The sequence below is a fragment of the Schistocerca gregaria genome, chromosome 6, assembly GCF_023897955.1.
Source record: "Schistocerca gregaria isolate iqSchGreg1 chromosome 6, iqSchGreg1.2, whole genome shotgun sequence".
Taxonomy (NCBI): Eukaryota; Metazoa; Arthropoda; class Insecta; order Orthoptera; family Acrididae; genus Schistocerca; species Schistocerca gregaria.
Genome location: NC_064925.1, coordinates 298,718,900 through 298,736,449, shown reverse-complemented (window position 1 = coordinate 298,736,449; position 17,550 = coordinate 298,718,900). Strand labels below are relative to the sequence as shown.

At 43.3% G+C, this 17,550-nt stretch overlaps 1 protein-coding gene across 1 annotated transcript; it reads right to left on the bottom strand.

Annotated features, from left to right (window-relative positions):
• On the bottom strand, nt 1-16,358 carry LOC126278433 (syntaxin-5-like). The gene is made up of 7 exons (XM_049978549.1): nt 16,168-16,358; nt 15,700-16,079; nt 14,198-14,253; nt 1,667-1,917; nt 1,355-1,549; nt 627-748; nt 1-547 (listed from the first exon to the last, which is right to left on the bottom strand). Exons 2-7 carry the CDS (start codon nt 16,035-16,037, stop codon nt 388-390), a joined length of 1,122 nt encoding a protein of 373 aa, XP_049834506.1. The 5' UTR covers nt 16,038-16,079; nt 16,168-16,358; the 3' UTR covers nt 1-387.
• Between the last annotated feature and the right edge of the window lie 1,192 nt (nt 16,359-17,550).

The following is a 17,550-nucleotide window of genomic DNA, read 5'->3' as shown; positions in this document are numbered from 1 at the left end:
TTAAAATACAGTCTTTTTATTAAAGAAATTCTTTCACAGTTCTCTATTCCAAGCTTTTAATACTTGCAAGTATATAATTATAATAAAAAAACTGCTTGAAATATCACTTTAAGACTCAATATAAATTTAACAGGGAAACAACATTGCGTTTCTATAAAATGACGCTTTACTTTTCTTGTAACAAAACTTTCTGGTGATTTGTCTTCAGAATACCACTGTCATCCAGTTCTCGAGCAGAAGAGTGGCTAACACAATGATCATGTTGCCATTCCACACATTTTTTCAAGTGCTCTAACAGTGCACAAATTGTGTCTAATCTCTTTCACTTCCACTGCACGGCAGATGAGGATTAATACAGTGCTGGTTTTCTGTCTGCACCATTCCAGCTTATGCTAAGAATATCACAAAAAAAATGAAGAAGAAAATCAGCACACCAAATATCTTTATCATCAGCCAACGATTTGATGTTACTGACTGGAAATATTTAAGAATTTCTCCGTGTGCTGCTTCAACATTGAGTTCTGCATCTGTCACATTGGTATCAATCCTGAAAGAATTACAAAATAAAATTAGTTATAACTATTTTAAAACAGATCAGTACAATTTCTCTGTTACATGATGTTTACCTTTCAACCATTTCTTCTTGTTCTTTCACCATGTGTGCAAGTTGCTGAAAAATACCCCCAAGCTCAACAATTGTTGACTCAATGTTTTGCATAGTTTCTGCTCGACTCTGAAGGTACGAGTCCTGTAAATATATGAGGCAATAAAATACTTATAGCACACTAATCAACAAAATGGAAGACATAACTATGAAGAATTTACCACATTTTATGTAATAACTTTCTTAATCCTTATTTGTTTTCTCTTTTTATTCATTTATTACTGTTGATGAAATGAGTTTTCAAGTTTGCTATTTGGGGGTAAAAAACAACAGCATTCAAAACAGCAGTGAAGTTAGAAATCTGTTTATGAAGTCGACATGTGTTTGCCTGCAGAAGAATGCAGCTTTTTCTCAGTGAAACAAAGAGCCTATTGAAGGGAAATTTCCATTTTTATAAAGATGGATACAGAATTCACACTTCATAAGCAAACTGCCTAAATTATAAATACAATTCTCAGTTGCAATGTGATCTCTCTCTCTCTCTCTCTCTCTCTCTCTCTCTCTCTCTCTCTCTCTCTCTCTCTCTCTCACACACACACACACACACACACACACACACACACACACACACACACACACAGAGAGAGAGAGAGAGAGAGAGCGGGGGGGGGGGGGGGGGGATGCACTCAGGTAAATAGAATATTTGGAAAGCATTAGGTGACAATGTATACATAAAAATCTACTATATACCGTCTCATCATAGACCATAGCTTGTTTCTGTGAAGCTGGCAAAAGAGCACTGCCAGGTTCCATGCTTATGCTAACTTGTTCCTCTGCCAGAAGTACAGAGCCCTGATGGGGTCCAGAAATTGCTGATGGTGGCAGTGATGACGACACAGGGCCCTGTGAGAACTGTTCTCGCCTGGATTTTTGGTGTTTTAAATTCTGAAATCAAAAGTGCGCCAATTTAAAGAAAATGTTGTTATAAACATAAATACAATGTCAATTTATGCTGGTAGCAAACAGTGTTGTTTAATGTAATCATGTGATGACTTATCTTACCTCAGTTCTCACTTCTAAAATCTGCTTGAATTCAGTTGACATGGAAGCAAGTTTTGACTGTAGTGCCAACACAACACTAGAAGAGTGAGAGATTAAATGATGTCCATTTTGCTGATTTTGTCTCTGCATACGAGCTACTTCTTGTAGCCGAGCTATTTGCTGATTTAAGTTATTCAAATCCTCTTTTATAATATAAGTTAATTCTTGGATTTCAGTTGGTCGATCATTAAAGAGGGACTTTTTTTTTGCCACTGTTAAAAATTACAAAGTATTAATTTTCAAAAAAAAAAAAACATTTTTGAGTAACATAATTGTATACAAATCTCTCTCTTTCTTTGATATCTGATATCCTGTTGATATTAAAACAGTTGGATACAGAATGTGCTTAAATTTGTTTCAGAACAAAAAAGCAACTGATTATGTTTGAGCTTGAGCCAAATTTTCATTTAGTTTTGGACCCAAAATAGTATGAGAAATCTGTAGTCACGTTATACAATATTAATTTTCCAAACAGTTGAAATAAAACCAGTTTACTGTTATTCCTATTGTCCTTAATCTTAAGCCAAGTGCACGTACATAATGTTTCCCACTTAAGAATGGAATGACCCACAAGTAACTTAGCACAGTATACATCTGTGAAATTATCAACTCCATAATTGAAATAAGCACGATATGTTTATATTCCCAATTTTCTCCTTGTTTCAACTAGATCCGACGGGCAGAGCCTGCACATTAGTTGGAACCAAATGGTTTCAGATCGGTAGGCCCAGTCCATTAGACATCCACAGAAGCGGCCTGTGGTTTTGGTCTGTTGCACAAGTCCATTTGTGAGGCCAGCTATTCATGAGCCACAGACAGCATGTTGATGACATGAGACCACAGTGATCAATCCATGCAACAGGTAATTTGTTCAAATACTCTGAAAGTCGACTGTTGAGCCTCAAACAGGCACATAGGAAAGACAATCATACTTTCATAGCTAAAATTTCAGCCATACAATTATCAGGTAACAAGAGCATGTGCGCACATGCACACGCGGGCGCCCCCCCCCCACACACACACAATAGCTCAGCCACACTCACGCACACACAACCCATCTCCAGAAGCTGCATCTATGGTCTCTGAAAAAAATCACATCCAGACAGACAGCTCTTCACACCACTCTGCCTCTCGTTAGCAGTTGCTAGGCTAGTGGCAAGAAGTGCAGGCAGCACTGACTGCCAAGCAGAGGGGAGTGCTGGGAAAGGCAGAAGCACATCAGTAATGAGGGAGTAAGAAAGCGGGATTTGGAGGTAGACAGAGAGGGGCGGGGAGGGGGAACGGGAGGTAGACAGAGAGGGGCGGGGAGGGGGAACGGGGAGGTCGACAGAGAGGGGCGGGGAGGGGGAACGGGAGGTAGACAGAGAGGGGCGGGGAGGGGGAACGGGAGGTAGACAGAGAGGGGCGGGGAGGGGGAACGGGAGGTAGACAGAGAGGGGCGGGGAGGGGGAACGGGAGGTAGACAGAGAGGGGCGGGGGGCAGCAGTAGACAGAGACGATTTAGCGGACAGAGATTGGGGGGGGGGGGGAGAGGAAGCGGACAGAGATTGGGGGGAGGAAAGCGGAAGCGGACAGAGATGGGGGGGAAAGCGGAAGCGGACAGAGATGGGGGGGGGGGGGGGGAAAGCGGAAGCGGACAGAGATGGGGGGGGGGGAGAAAGCGGAAGCGGACAGAGATGGGGGGGGGAGAAAGTGGAAGCGGACAGAGATGGGGGGGGGAGAAAGCGGAAGCGGACAGAGATGGCGGGGGGGGAGAAAGCGGAAGCGGACAGAGATGGCGGGGGGGGAGAAAGCGGAAGCGGACAGAGATGGCGGGGGGGGAGGAAGCGGAAGCGGACAGAGATGGCGGGGGGGGAGGAAGCGGAAGCGGACAGAGACGGGGGGGAGGAAGCGGAAGCGGAAGCGGACAGAGACGGGGGGGAAGCGGACAGAGATGGGGGGGGGAAGCGGAAGCGGACACAGATGGGGGGGGAAGCGGAAGCGGACAGAGATGGGGGGGGAAGCGGAAGCGGACAGAGATGGGGGGGGAAGCGGAAGCGGACAGAGATGGGGGGGGGAAGCGGAAGCGGACAGAGATGGGGGGGGAAAGCGGAAGCGGACAGAGATGGGGGGGGGAATCAAAAGCGGACAGAGATGGGGGGGGGGAATCAAAAGCGGACAGAGATGGGGGGGGGGAAATCAAAAGCGGACAGAGATGGGGGGGGAAGCGGAAGCGGACAGAGATGGGGGGGGAAGCGGAAGCGGACAGAAATGGGGGGGGAAGCGGAAGCGGACAGAGATGGGGGGGGAAGCGGAAGCGGACAGAGATGGGGGGGGGGGAATCAAAAGCGGACAGAGATGGGGGGGGGAATCAAAAGCGGACAGAGATGGGGGGGGGAAATCAAAAGCGGACAGAGATGGGGGGGGGGAATCAAAAGCGGACAGAGATGGGGGGGGGGGAAATCAAAAGCGGACAGAGATGGGGGGGGGAATCAAAAGCGGACAGAGATGGGGGGGGGGAAATCAAAAGCGGACAGAGATGGGGGGGGGAAATCAAAAGCGGACAGAGATGGGGGGGGGGAAATCAAAAGCGGACAGAGATGGGGGGGGGGAAAATCAAAAGCGGACAGAGATGGGGGGGGGGGGAAAGCGGAAGCGGACAGAGATGGGGGGGGGGGAGAAAGCGGAAGCGGACAGAGATGGCGGGGGGGGAGAAAGCGGAAGCGGACAGAGATGGCGGGGGGGAGAAAGCGGAAGCGGACAGAGACGGGGGGGGAAGCGGACAGAGACGGGGGGGAAGCGGACAGAGACGGGGGGGAAGCGGACAGAGACGGGGGGGAAGCGGACAGAGACGGGGGGGAAGCGGACAGAGACGGGGGGGAAGCGGACAGAGACGGGGGGGGGAAGCGGAAGCGGACAGAGATGGGGGGGGAAGCGGAAGCGGACAGAGATGGGGGGGGAAGCGGAAGCGGACAGAGATGGGGGGGGAAAGCGGAAGCGGACAGAGATGGGGGGGGGAATCAAAAGCGGACAGAGATGGGGGGGGGAATCAAAAGCGGACAGAGATGGGGGGGGGAAATCAAAAGCGGACAGAGATGGGGGGGGGGGAAGCGGAAGCGGACAGAGATGGGGGGGGGGAGAAAGCGGAAGCGGACAGAGATGGCGGGGGGGGAGAAAGCGGAAGCGGACAGAGATGGCGGGGGGGAGAAAGCGGAAGCGGACAGAGATGGCGGGGGGGGAGAAAGCGGAAGCGGACAGAGACGGGGGGGGAAGCGGACAGAGACGGGGGGGAAGCGGACAGAGACGGGGGGGAAGCGGACAGAGACGGGGGGGAAGCGGACAGAGACGGGGGGGAAGCGGACAGAGACGGGGGGGAAGCGGACAGAGACGGGGGGGAAGCGGACAGAGACGGGGGGGAAGCGGACAGAGACGGGGGGGGGAAGCGGACAGAGACGGGGGGGGGGGAAGCGGAAGCGGACAGAGACGGGGGGGGGAAGCGGAAGCGGACAGAGACGGGGGGGGGGAAGCGGAAGCGGACAGAGATGGGGGGGGGGAAGCGGAAGCGGACAGAGATGGGGGGGGGGGAAGCGGAAGCGGACAGAGATGGGGGGGGGAAGCGGAAGCGGACAGAGATGGGGGGGGGGAAGCGGAAGCGGACAGAGATGGGGGGGGGGGAAGCGGAAGCGGACAGAGATGGGGGGTGGAGCGGAAGCGGACAGAGATGGGGGGGGGGGAAGCGGAAGCGGACAGAGATGGGGGGGGAAGCGGAAGCGGACAGAGATGGGGGGGGGGGGAAGCGGAAGCGGACAGAGATGGGGGGGGGGAAGCGGAAGCGGACAGAGATGGGGGGGGAAGCGGAAGCGGACAGAGATGGGGGGGGGGAAGCGGAAGCGGACAGAGTTGGGGGGGGAAGCGGAAGCGGACAGAGATGGGGGGGGGGAAGCGGAAGCGGACAGAGATGGGGGGGGGAAGCGGAAGCGGACAGAGATGGGGGGGGGGAGAAAGCGGAAGCGGACAGAGATGGGGGGGGAGAAAGCGGAAGCGGACAGAGATGGGGGGGGGAGAAAGCGGAAGCGGACAGAGATGGGGGGGGGGAAAGCGGAAGCGGACAGAGATGGGGGGGGGGAAAGCGGAAGCGGACAGAGATGGGGGGGGGGAAGCGGAAGCGGACAGAGATGGGGGGGGGAGAGGAAATGGACAGAGAAGGGGGAAGAAGAGGTGGACATGAAGAGGGGGGAGGCAGGTGGAGGATGGAGGGAGGTACTTTGTTGTTGTTATGGTTTTCAGTCCTGAGACTGGTTTCATGCAGCTCTCCATGCTGCTCTATCCTGTGCAAGCTTCATCTCCCCAGTACCTACTGCAACCTACATCCTTCTGAATCTGCTTAGTGTATTCATCTCTTTGTATCCCCCTATGATTTTTACCCTCCACACTGCCTTCCAATACTGAACTGGTGATCCCTTGATGTCTCAGATCATGTCCTACCAACCGATCCCTTCTGGTCAAGTTGTGCCACAAATTTCGCTTCTCCCCAATCCTATTCAATACTTCCTCATTACTTATGTGATCTACCCATCTAATCTTCAGCATTCTTCTGTAGCACCACATTTCGAAAGCTTCTATTCTCTTCTGGTCCAAACTATTTATCATCCATGTTTCACTTCCATAAATGGTTACACCTCCCCCATGAACCATGGACCTTGCCTTTGGTGCAACCACAACAGAGGGGTATCTGTTGAGAGGCCAGACAAACGTGTGGTTCCTGAAGAGGGGCAGCAGCCTTTTCAGTAGTTGCAGGGGCAACAGTCCGGATGATTGACTGATCTGGCCTTTTAACATTAACCAAAACGGCCTTGCTGTGCTGGTACTGCGAACGGCTGAAAGCAAGGGGAAACTACAGCCGTAATTTTTCCCGAGGACATGCAGCTTTACTGTATGATTAAATGATGATGGCGTCCTCTTGGGTACAATATTCCGGAGGTAAAATAGTCCCCCATTCGGATCTCCGGGAAGGGACTACTCAAGAGAACGTCTTTATCAGGAGAAAGAAAACTGGCGTTCTATGGATCGGAGTGTGGAATGTCAGATCCCTTAATCGGACAGATAGATTAGAAAATTTAAAAAGGGAAATGGATAGGTTAAAGTTGGATATAGTGGGAATTAGTGAAGTTAGGTGGCAGGAGGAACAAGACTTCTGGTCAGGTGACTACAGGGTTATAAACACAAAATCAAATAGGGGTAATCGATGAGTAGGTTTAATAATGAATAGGAAAATTGGAATGCGGGTAAGCTTCTACAAACAGCATAGTGAACGCATTATTGTGGCCAAGATAGATACGAAGCCAACACCTACTACAGTAGTACAAGTTTATATGCCTACTAGCTCTGCAGATGACGAAGAAATTGAAGAAATGTATGATGAAATAAAAGAAATTATTCAGATAGTGAAGCGTGACGAAAATTTAATAGTCATGGTGACTGGAATTCGGTAGTAGGAAAAGAGAGAGAAGGAAACGTAGTAGGTGAAAATGGACTGGGGCAAAGAAATGAAAGAGGAAGTCGGCTAGTAGAATTTTGCACAGAGCACAACTTAATCATAGCTAACACTTGGTTCAAGAATCATAGAAGTAGGTTGTATACATGGAAGAATCCTGGAGATACTAAAAGGTATCAGATAGATTATATAATTCTAAAGACAGAGATTTAGGAATCAAGTTTTAAATTGTAAGACATTTCCAGGGGCAGATGTGGACTCTGACCACAATCTATTGGTTATGAACTGTAGATTAAAACTGAAGAAACTACAAAAAGGTGCTAAATTAAGGAGATGGGACCTGGATAGACTGAAAGAACCAGAGGTTGTAGAGTGTTTCAGGGAGAGCATAAGGGAACAATTGACAGGAATGGGGGAAAGAAATACAGCAGAAGAAGAATGGGTAGCTTTGAGGGATGAAGTAGCGAAGACAGCAGAGGATCAAGTAGGTAAAAAGACGAGGGCTAATAGAAATCCTTGGGTAACAGAAGAAATATTGAATTTAATTGATGAAAGGAGAAAATATAAAAAAGCAGTAAATGAAGCAGGTAAAAGGAATACAAACGTCTCAAAAATGAGATCGACAAGAAGTGCAAAATGGCTAAGCAGGGATGTCTGGAGGACAAACGTAAGAATGTAGAGGCTTATCTCACTAGGGGTAAGATAGATACTGCCTACAGGAAAATTAAAGATACCTTTGGAGAGAAGAGAACCACTTGTATGAGTATCAAGAGCTCAGATGGAAACCCAGTTCTAAGCAAAGAAGGGAAGGTAGAAAGGTGAAAGGAGTATATATAGGGTTTATACATGGGCGATGTACTTGAGGACAATGTCATGGAAATGGAAGAGGATGTAGATGAAGATGAAATGGGAGTTACGATACTGCGTGGAGAGTTTGACAGAGCAGTGAAAGTCCTGGCTCGAAACAAGGTCCCAGGAGTAGACAACATTCCATTAGAACTACTGACGGCTTTGGGAGAGCCAGTCATGACAAAACTCTACCAGCTGGTGAGCAAGATGTATGAGACAGGCGAAATACCCTCAGACTTCAAGAAGAATATAATAATTCCAATCCCAAAGAAAGCAGGTGCTGACAGATGTGAAAATTACCGAACTATCAGTTTAATAAGTAGAAGCAGACCTCGGGGAAGACCAGTTTGGATTCCGTAGAAATGTTGGAACACGTGAGGCAATACTAACCTTACGACTTATCTTAGAAGAAAGATTAAGGAAAGGCAAACCTACGTTTCTAGCATTTGTAGACTTAGAGAAAGCTTTTGACAATGTTGACTGGAATACTCTCTCTCAAATTCTGAAGGTGGCAGGGGTAAAATACAGGGAGCATAAGGCTATTTACAATTTGCTCAGAAACCAGATGGCAGTTATTAGAGTAGAGAGGCATGAAAGGGAAGCAGTGGTTGGGAAGGGAGTGAGACAGGGTTGTAGCCTCTCCCCGATGTTAATCTGTATATTGAACAAGCAGTAAAGGAAACAAAAGAAAAATTTGGAGTAGGTATTAAAATTCATGGAGAAGAAATAAAAACTTTGAGGTTCGCCGATGACATTGCAATTCTGTCAGAGACAGCAAAGGACTTGGAAGAGCAGTTGAACGGAATGGATAGTGTCTTGAAAGGAGGATATAAGATGAACATCAACAAAAGCAAAACAAGGATAATGGAATGCAGTCAAATTAAATTGGTGATGCTGAGGGAATTAGATTAGGAAGTGAGATACTTAAAGTAGTAAAGGAGTTTTGCTATTTAGGGAGTAAAATAACTGATGATGGTCGAAGTAGAGAGGATATAAAATGTAGTCTGGCAATGGCAAGGAAATAGTTTCTCAAGAAGAGAAATTTGTTAACATTGATTATAGATTTAAGTGTCAGGAAGTCGTTTCTGAAAGAATTTGTATGGAGTGTAGCCATGTATGGAAGTGAAACATGGACGATAACTAGTTTGGACAATAAGAGAATAGAAGCTTTTGAAATGTGGTGCTACAGAAGAATGCTGAAGATTAGATGGGTAGATCACATAACTAATGAGGAGGTATTGAATAGAATTGGGGAGAAGAGGAGTTTGTGGCGGCACAACTTGACAAAAAGAAGGGACCGGTTGGTAGGATATGTTTTGAGGCATCAAGCGATCACAAATTTAGCATTGGAGGGCAGCGTGGAGGGTAAAAATCGTAGAGGGTGACCAAGAGATGAATACACTAAGCAGATTCAGAAGGATGTGGGATATGAAGAAGCTTGCACGGGATAGAGTAGCATGGAGAGCTGCATCAAACCAGTCTCAGGACTGAAGACAACAACAACAACAACAACAACAACAACAACAACAACACATGGCTACACTCCATACATATACTTTCAGAAATGACTTCCCGACACTTAAATCTATACTCTATGTTAACAAATTTCTCTTCTTCAGTAACGCTTTCCTTGAGGAAAGGGAGGTAGTAAGCAGGTGAAAAAGGAAACAGGGGTAAGAACGCATGAGGTGGTGAGACAGAGTGTATGAGGAGGCAGGTGGAATAAGGACCAGTTATGAGGCGGGCATGTACATGACAAAATACATGAATACTGGGGCAATGTTAGAGTATTCAGCTAATATCACATAAAATAGGATTCCACATTTTACTTTAAGAATAGCACTTGTCTCTGTTATTTACAATATGATCAGCCAGTGTGATTTCAATTTATTCCATTAAATACAGTCCAAATGGCAGGACACTGTGCTCTGCCACCAAAGACTTCTTGGGTGGTTGTAACCCTGTATGGCAATCATGATCAACAGATCTGTCATGAGCAGTGCAAATCACCTGACCAATATATGTTAACACACAATGAGAAGGCATTCTGTAAGCTTTAGACTTCCTCAATACTACATCATCTTCAATCGAGCCAAGGACAGATTTTTTGAAAACCTCCCCTTTCCCTGATGACCAACTACCAGCTTTTGGCACAGAAACGCATTGTTGCCTAATGCTAATGAATATAAAGTAGCCATACAAACACCATGTCATAATTACAGGCTTGCCATCTATGTGGGAATGATCAGCAACAAACTGTCCATTCGAATGAACGGACACAGGCAGACAGTGTTTGTTGGTAATGAAGATCACCCTGTGGCTTAACATGCCTTGGTGCACGGCCAGCACATCTTGGCAGTGTTATACTGTCCAGGTTATTTGAATACTTCCCACTGACACCAACCTATCAGAACTCCGGAGATGGGAACTTGCCCTTCAATATATCCTCTCTTCCCGTTACCCACCAGGCCTCAACCTCCGCTAATTTCAAGTTGCCGCCCCTTACATCACTTGTCACTCAACAACATCTTTGCCTCTGTACTTCCACCTCAACTGACATCTCTGCCCAAACTCTCTGCCTTTACATATGTCTGCTTGTGTCTGTGTATGTGCGGATGGGTATGTGTGTGTGCACGCGCGGACAGAGAGTGTATACCTGTCCCTTTCCCCCCTAAGGCAAGCCTTTCCACTCCCAGGATTGGAATGACTCCTTACCCTCTCCCTTAAAACACACATCCTTTCGTCTTTCCCTCTCCTTCCATCTTTCCTGATGAAGCAACCGTGGGTTGCAAAAGCTTAAAATTTGTGTGTGTGTGTTTTTTATTGTGTCTATCTACCAGCACTTTCTCGTTTGGTAAGTCACAGCATCTCTTTTAATATATTTTTCCCATGTGGAATATATATATATATATATATATATATATATATATATATAGGTCAAAAATCCAGAGCACAAAGGATCTGTCCATCAGTGTAGGCACTCTGCTCGAATCCAAGCTTAACGTGTTCTAGTTCCTGCAATTGAGACAGGGTATGTTATCCTTACCAGTACCCTCAAAGGTACCTGTACCACAGCTGACAACTTATTGTATGTAGATAAATACATGCACTGGTTTTCTATGAACAATGTGTTTGATCATCCTCCTTGTACACCAATACGTCCAGAATGATTGTATGATCTAGCTGCAGGCCCAACAAAAATATTATCAGTTAATATGTTAGAAAAAGTTCACACAGATGAATCGTACTTGGGGCTTTGCTGGTTGAACAATTAAGTTCAATTTTGGACCTTAGCTATGCACCATTTGTCAATCCAGGCAGAGCCCTTCACATCTGATAAAGAATGATGTAACTAATGTGTACCAGGTGCACCCAAGCTTGCCTGCTGGTAGCTGTTTCTGTTTAACACCCAGAATCCTTATCAATGTACATTTTACTTTAAGTTTTCTTTTTGTGATCTATGCTATTCTTGTAATTTGTTGAGGTAAACCTGCTTACTGGTCTGTCCATGAGATCCAGAAGACAATACACACCAGTGCCTGGGTTGGTATCATAGCTCTTGACTTCAAGGTATTAAGATACAGTTCTGTATTGTTGCCTAATGAATATAAAGTGACCATACAAACACCATATCTTAATAACAGAAATAAATCTTCATATGTAAGAATAACTTACGGCTTACACCAAGAGCATGTTATAAGACTATTCTAGTACACAATATACATGTAAATGACCAGAAGGATTCTGAAACTTTATGAGAATGTCTACAGATTATGTTATTGTATATAGAGAAGTCAACACCAGAAAATTACAGGGAAATGAAGGAAGACCTGCAGAAGAACGAAGTTTGGTGTAGGGATTGGTAGTTAAAGCTCAGTATAAGGATATGTATCATATTGCACATAAATAGGCAGAAAAACATTATTCTATGATTACACAACTGATCAATAATCACTGGAAACAATCACCCCCATCATATACCTCAGAGTATATATACAGAGTGAAATTAAATGGGCACCCACATAAAACTAATTGCAGAAAAGGTATATGGCATACTCTGATTCACTGGAAAAATCATCAGGAAGTTTGGTCTGTCCATGAAGGGTGCAGCTACATAAGAACTGCTTGTCAGTCTGGGATCCTTCCCAGAAAGGACTAACAAAGGAAAAATAAAAGATTCAGAGAAGAGCAGCACATTTCATCACAGATTTATATTGCAGTCAGGAAACCACCATGGAGATGTTCATCTAATACGAGAGTTTGACATTACAAGAGAAGTGTTGTACAACACTGAGTGCTTTACCTTTAAAATTCTGGGAGTGTACACTCAGAGGTGCCAACCAAAATATTCCATTGTCCTACATATATCTCTGAAAAGACCATGAAGGTAAAATTACAAAGATTCAGTACCACATAGAGGCTAACTGACTACTGTTATTCCCGTGCACCTTTCACAACTGGAATAGGTAAGAGGGAGAATGACGAAGTACTGTACACCACATACCATAAGATGGATTACAGACTATAGATTTGGAAGTAGACGGCCACTGACGAATCACATCATCTAAAGCACTATACTCTGATTGAAACTACTTTGGGATTGCCGGACTGTAGTGGCACAGGGTAGTGTTGCCGGTGTCAAGCCAGCCATGCTTTACAAGGCACTGCATGTAACCTACAAGACAGCCAACACAGCAAGCATGTGGTGCTCGAGTGTCTCGATTTGCTGACAATTGTCCCATACAACTCGACACACTGAAATGTCAATCACAAAGTTATTTAAATCGGAGTATAGATGGTGAATCTTAGGAACAACAGGTTTCCTAACCCCATACATAGACACAATTGGCTAAGTTCCCTGACATGATCATGAGTGTCATGGAAAGTTAAAGTGTATGTTCCACCTTTCTTTTTAAGACTGTTGGTTCATGTGCCATTCAACAGGTCAAGTATGATAATGACTCCCCTTTCTCCGTAAAATATTGGTTGTACTTATAGACTGATATGAAATGGAGTCTGAGGTTAGGTTAGGAGGTTATATATGGTTGAGCATTGTGAAGCCAACAAATCTGAACACACAATAAATACTAACAAATAGCTGATGCTCAGTATACGTACATTATATGCACCAAAATACTTTACGATTTCTGTATTTTATACTGTGGTGTTCCTAAATTTACCTGGTAATAGTCATTATTTATAAAAAATATAGTACTGCATGTGTAGTGAATGTTTGCTACACAACTTCCCTAAATTAGAAATGATGCCATAATGATGTGTGTTAAATCTAGAGCACAGATTGTCTACTATAAACTTAGACCCTCGGCCACACTACAGATAATACAGCTACAACATCATTTATTATTAAAATATAAATAAACCACAAAAAGTCACATACTATTTGGTTTATTGACTAACACGTTGACTGCAATGTGGCATTGTGGCCTCATGTCAGTCACCATGTTAACTATGACATGAGCATCCTCAGATATTCATTACCTCGATGGCAACAAAACAGAGATTTAGAGCATCATCGTCAACACAAAGTTTGTCATGATAGTGGAGGCGAGTGGTGCTTTATGGTTCTAACATGTGGCAACTATACATTTCACACAGGAGGATGCTCTCATCTGATGAGCAAAACTTCATTAATATACATGACCTGTGACCATTACCAGTACTTTTCAGCAGAATTTTTTAAACTAAAAATGCTGATTGAACATAACAGGATCTTTTAACACAATTTGAAACACTGGCGCACATATTTTTTTTTAATCTCATTCCCCTTCTATTAGGGTATATGATTATATTAACAATTAAGAAAGACACACATTCCCTAAGAACTTAATTGCATAATTCCAAAAGGCAACAGAAAATTCACTTCTAAGCTCATGCATGTTACATATACTCCTATTTCCTAAATGTAACACGTTTTGTACTCATTTGAAGCTCATGAACATTTATGAAACATCTGGTATCATTTATTCACCCTTAATACCTTTGTTATTGCACTGTTATGATAATTACGTGATTTCTCCAAACATTTAGGCTCCTATGTCAGGAACATTTAATGTTACCAATTAACTGCTTTCTACTGTGTTTTTTAACTTCCCACTTTAGAGTATAATGTTCTAAATCTTATTGTTGAAAATAGTTGTTTAAATACTTACATAATGTTAACTTCTCCAACTTTGTGTAAGTACTACTGATATTTTTGCCAATAGTCCTGCAAAGACCAGCATTTTAATTAGAATGATTATGTTTAATAAACTTAAATGACACACCCCAATAACACTTTAACAAAAACAGAATATGGAACTTCATTTGCTTAGAACACATCACAACAATTTTATGTAAACAAATGAAATTCACGTTACATGTGTGATGCTACAAACTAATTTCAAAAAATGTATTATCTCACAGATTTATGAGAGTGGCGCTGTTACTTCATGACACTTTACTACAAAAGGGAGGTGCTATTGAAATGTGAGGGTTTCTCACAGTGATGGATGAAAAAATGATGAAACATTTCCCCTGAATAATTTATAGTCATTGAGAAGTTTAAATTAATTTCTCCTTATTTGCCAACCTAATTTCAATTGCTTCAGAAAGAAGTCTTAATAAATCTGGCATTCCAGGTAAGATGCCTACTATGAGCTCATCACATTCTAAAAAATACATTGAAGTCTCAAGATTTAGGGCTATGGGAATATTAATAAACTGCTTTATTAGAGAAATATAACTTATTAATAAAATTTTGAACTGGACACTAAAATATTGACTTACATCAACTGTATTTTTGTGATGCTTACTTCAGTTTTCTGTTACGATTTAGCATAGTGACAACAGCACAAATATTAGAAATGGTACATTTGCCTTGTTCTTATACAAACAAGGAGAGGAAAACTTATGACCTTGCTGAAAATAACATCGTCAATTTGTAGGTGTAAGGTAACAAGACATATATATCATGTTCACAAGGTCAGAGTTTCAAGCATCCTCTAAACTATGAAGTCAGGTAAATGTTTTAGCAACACTCCGCCTCCACTAACCACCCCATTCCATTACCAATCAGCAACAGAAACAGTATGGAATTTCTTAAACACTGCAACATCTTTACGTATAGCATCACTATAAACCTTGCAAACATTTGGTTATTTGATGAAACCTTATGGTTCTCCACCAATAACTTAATTTTACGTTACCTACCGAAATGTGGATTGATTAGGAACACTGTTCATTTCAGGAACACTAACGTTCCTGAACTTTGTTCCTTTTCATCCAAAGGGGCATTTACCATCTGCATTGCAAGAAACAATTTCCAACAATGATGATGGCACAGAACCAAAGTGATTTCTTTCATTGTTCATACTAATTTCTGTGAAACAATTATTGGCAATTTTTTTAGCCTCTTCTGAAATATGGCTAATGTTCCAAGTATATCTCTATGAAAATTTTTTAAAAAAACATCCACACAATGGCGAAAAAAGTTAATGGAATGTGAAAGTACTATTTTAAGTAACACTGGCGACAAGGTAATCAGCAAAAATTCAGTCATGAAAGATGGGGGCATGAAATCGGCAGTGTTCTCTTGAAGCACCGTAACATTGGCCTTATAAAGGTTACAGTATAAAATCTAACATTACAGCGTGATAAAATACTTATTCTGTACCTTGCTATCATCATAAATTCTGCATAGCTCTGCATAAACTTAGCTCTCCTTGGATCTCTAACTGCCACTGCTCTGGCCACATTTCGTCCTTGCAATGATCTTATAGCATTAACAAATTCCGTAGTCCTGTCTCGTGCAGTCATTTTCCTAATAATCGCTGCGTCCTTATCTTGCAATTCTGTGTCTTCTATTTCAGCGCTTCGGGCATTTGACACATAACTTCTGTAAGGGGTAGACTGTCTATTCCACGGACTTTCTGTGGTGTGTAATGCTCCAGTCGAAATAATAAGCGGTGCCTGTTCAGACTCGGAGCCACCACGTCGCCTCCTAGCTGTCATTGGAGTCTAACGAGGGCTGAATTGGAATAAGTTCCTTGGCGCCTGCCTGTAAAAGCACAAAACACAGACATTACAAATCTGTCAAAATATGGTGTTACATCGGTGAATCAACAGTGTCAGCAAGATACACTTGCCTCCAGATCTCATATCTGACAGTCTCGTCAATTACTATCACCTTGCCGGGCAAGGTAAAATTATTGAAAACAAGTATTCAAAACATATCAATTTTCTACCACACATCAATTTCGGTCTCATACGCTGACTTCTCACTACTTTCCCTTACGTCAGCAAACAACAAACGACAAACGCCAGATGTGCCACAGTGCAGCCAACAATAATGGAATGGGAAGAAGAAGGTAATTTTTACAATTTCATGGGCTTTCTCATAATCATCGTCCTCGATGTAACTGCGGGCTACTAAATATTTAATAAGATGTAAACAAATTTCTACTAAATTTATCCAGTGTTCAACCTTTAACAACATTTGTGTTGGTTGGGTCAGCGACATTAATTGAAACCCTAGTACATTTTCAGAAAATCGCGGTCTCTTCTTCGCAAACTACTGTGAAGTGCATGGCAGATGGTTCGTTCTATTGCAGCAGTTATTAGGTGCTTTTTCCGTTCCATTCGCCCATGGAACGCAAGAAGAGTGACTTGATCCTTGAAAGCTGCAGTTAATCTAATCTTGCCCTCACGATCCCTATGGCAGTAATAAGTCATTATTTAATGTCATTTCTCGGAACGTTGTACGTATGCTTTCTCGGTATAATTTACGTCTGTCTTCAACAGTCTGTCAGTTCAATATCTTCAGCTTCTCTCTGACAGTCTCCCACGGGTCATACAAACTTGTAACTATTAGTGCTGCTCACTACATATGCTCAGTTCTCCCTGTCCATCCTATCCGATACGAGTTCCACACACTTGCGCTGTATTCTGCAAAGGGTCTCATGCGTGATTTGTGAGCAATCTCCTTTGTAAACTTGCTGCATTTCCCCAGTAAACCGAAGTCAGATTCCTGCTTTACCTATTAGTGAGTCTATGTGGTCGTTCTATTTCATGCTGCAATCCCCAAAAAGCGTTAAACACTGATATTTGTATGAGTTGACTATTTCCAACTGTGACTCACAAATATTAGTCATTATATATATAAATATATATATATATATATATATATATATATATATATATATATATATATATATATATATATTCATTTTGTGAAGTGCACAGTTTTACGTTTCTGAACATTTAAAGAAATTTGCCAATCTTTGCACTACTTTGAAATCTTATCAAGATCTGATTGCATGTTCCTGCAGCTCCTTTCAGACTGTACGTCGTTACAGATAACTGTATCATATGTGAAAAGTCTGAGGTTAATGTCAATATTGTCCAAAAGGTCATTAATACACAACATAAACAACATGGGTCCCAATGCACTTCCCTGGGTCATACCTGTAGGTACAGTATTCGGTATTGGATCTACCTGACTGCTTTCATCCGTGGCTTTCAATAT

Bases quoted from the DNA above. Each gene is read 5' to 3' on its own strand.
- LOC126278433 (XM_049978549.1), bottom strand. From the start codon at position 16,037: ATGACAGCTAGGAGGCGACGTGGTGGCTCCGAGTCTGAACAGGCACCG. The intron at 1,918-14,197 runs GTAAGTATTTAA...AATTTTTAACAG, and splicing joins GTTGGAGAAGTTAACATTAT to TGGCAAAAAAAAAGTCCCTC. The intron at 548-626 runs GTAAACATCATG...TAATTCTTTCAG, and splicing joins CAAGAAGAAATGGTTGAAAG to GATTGATACCAATGTGACAG.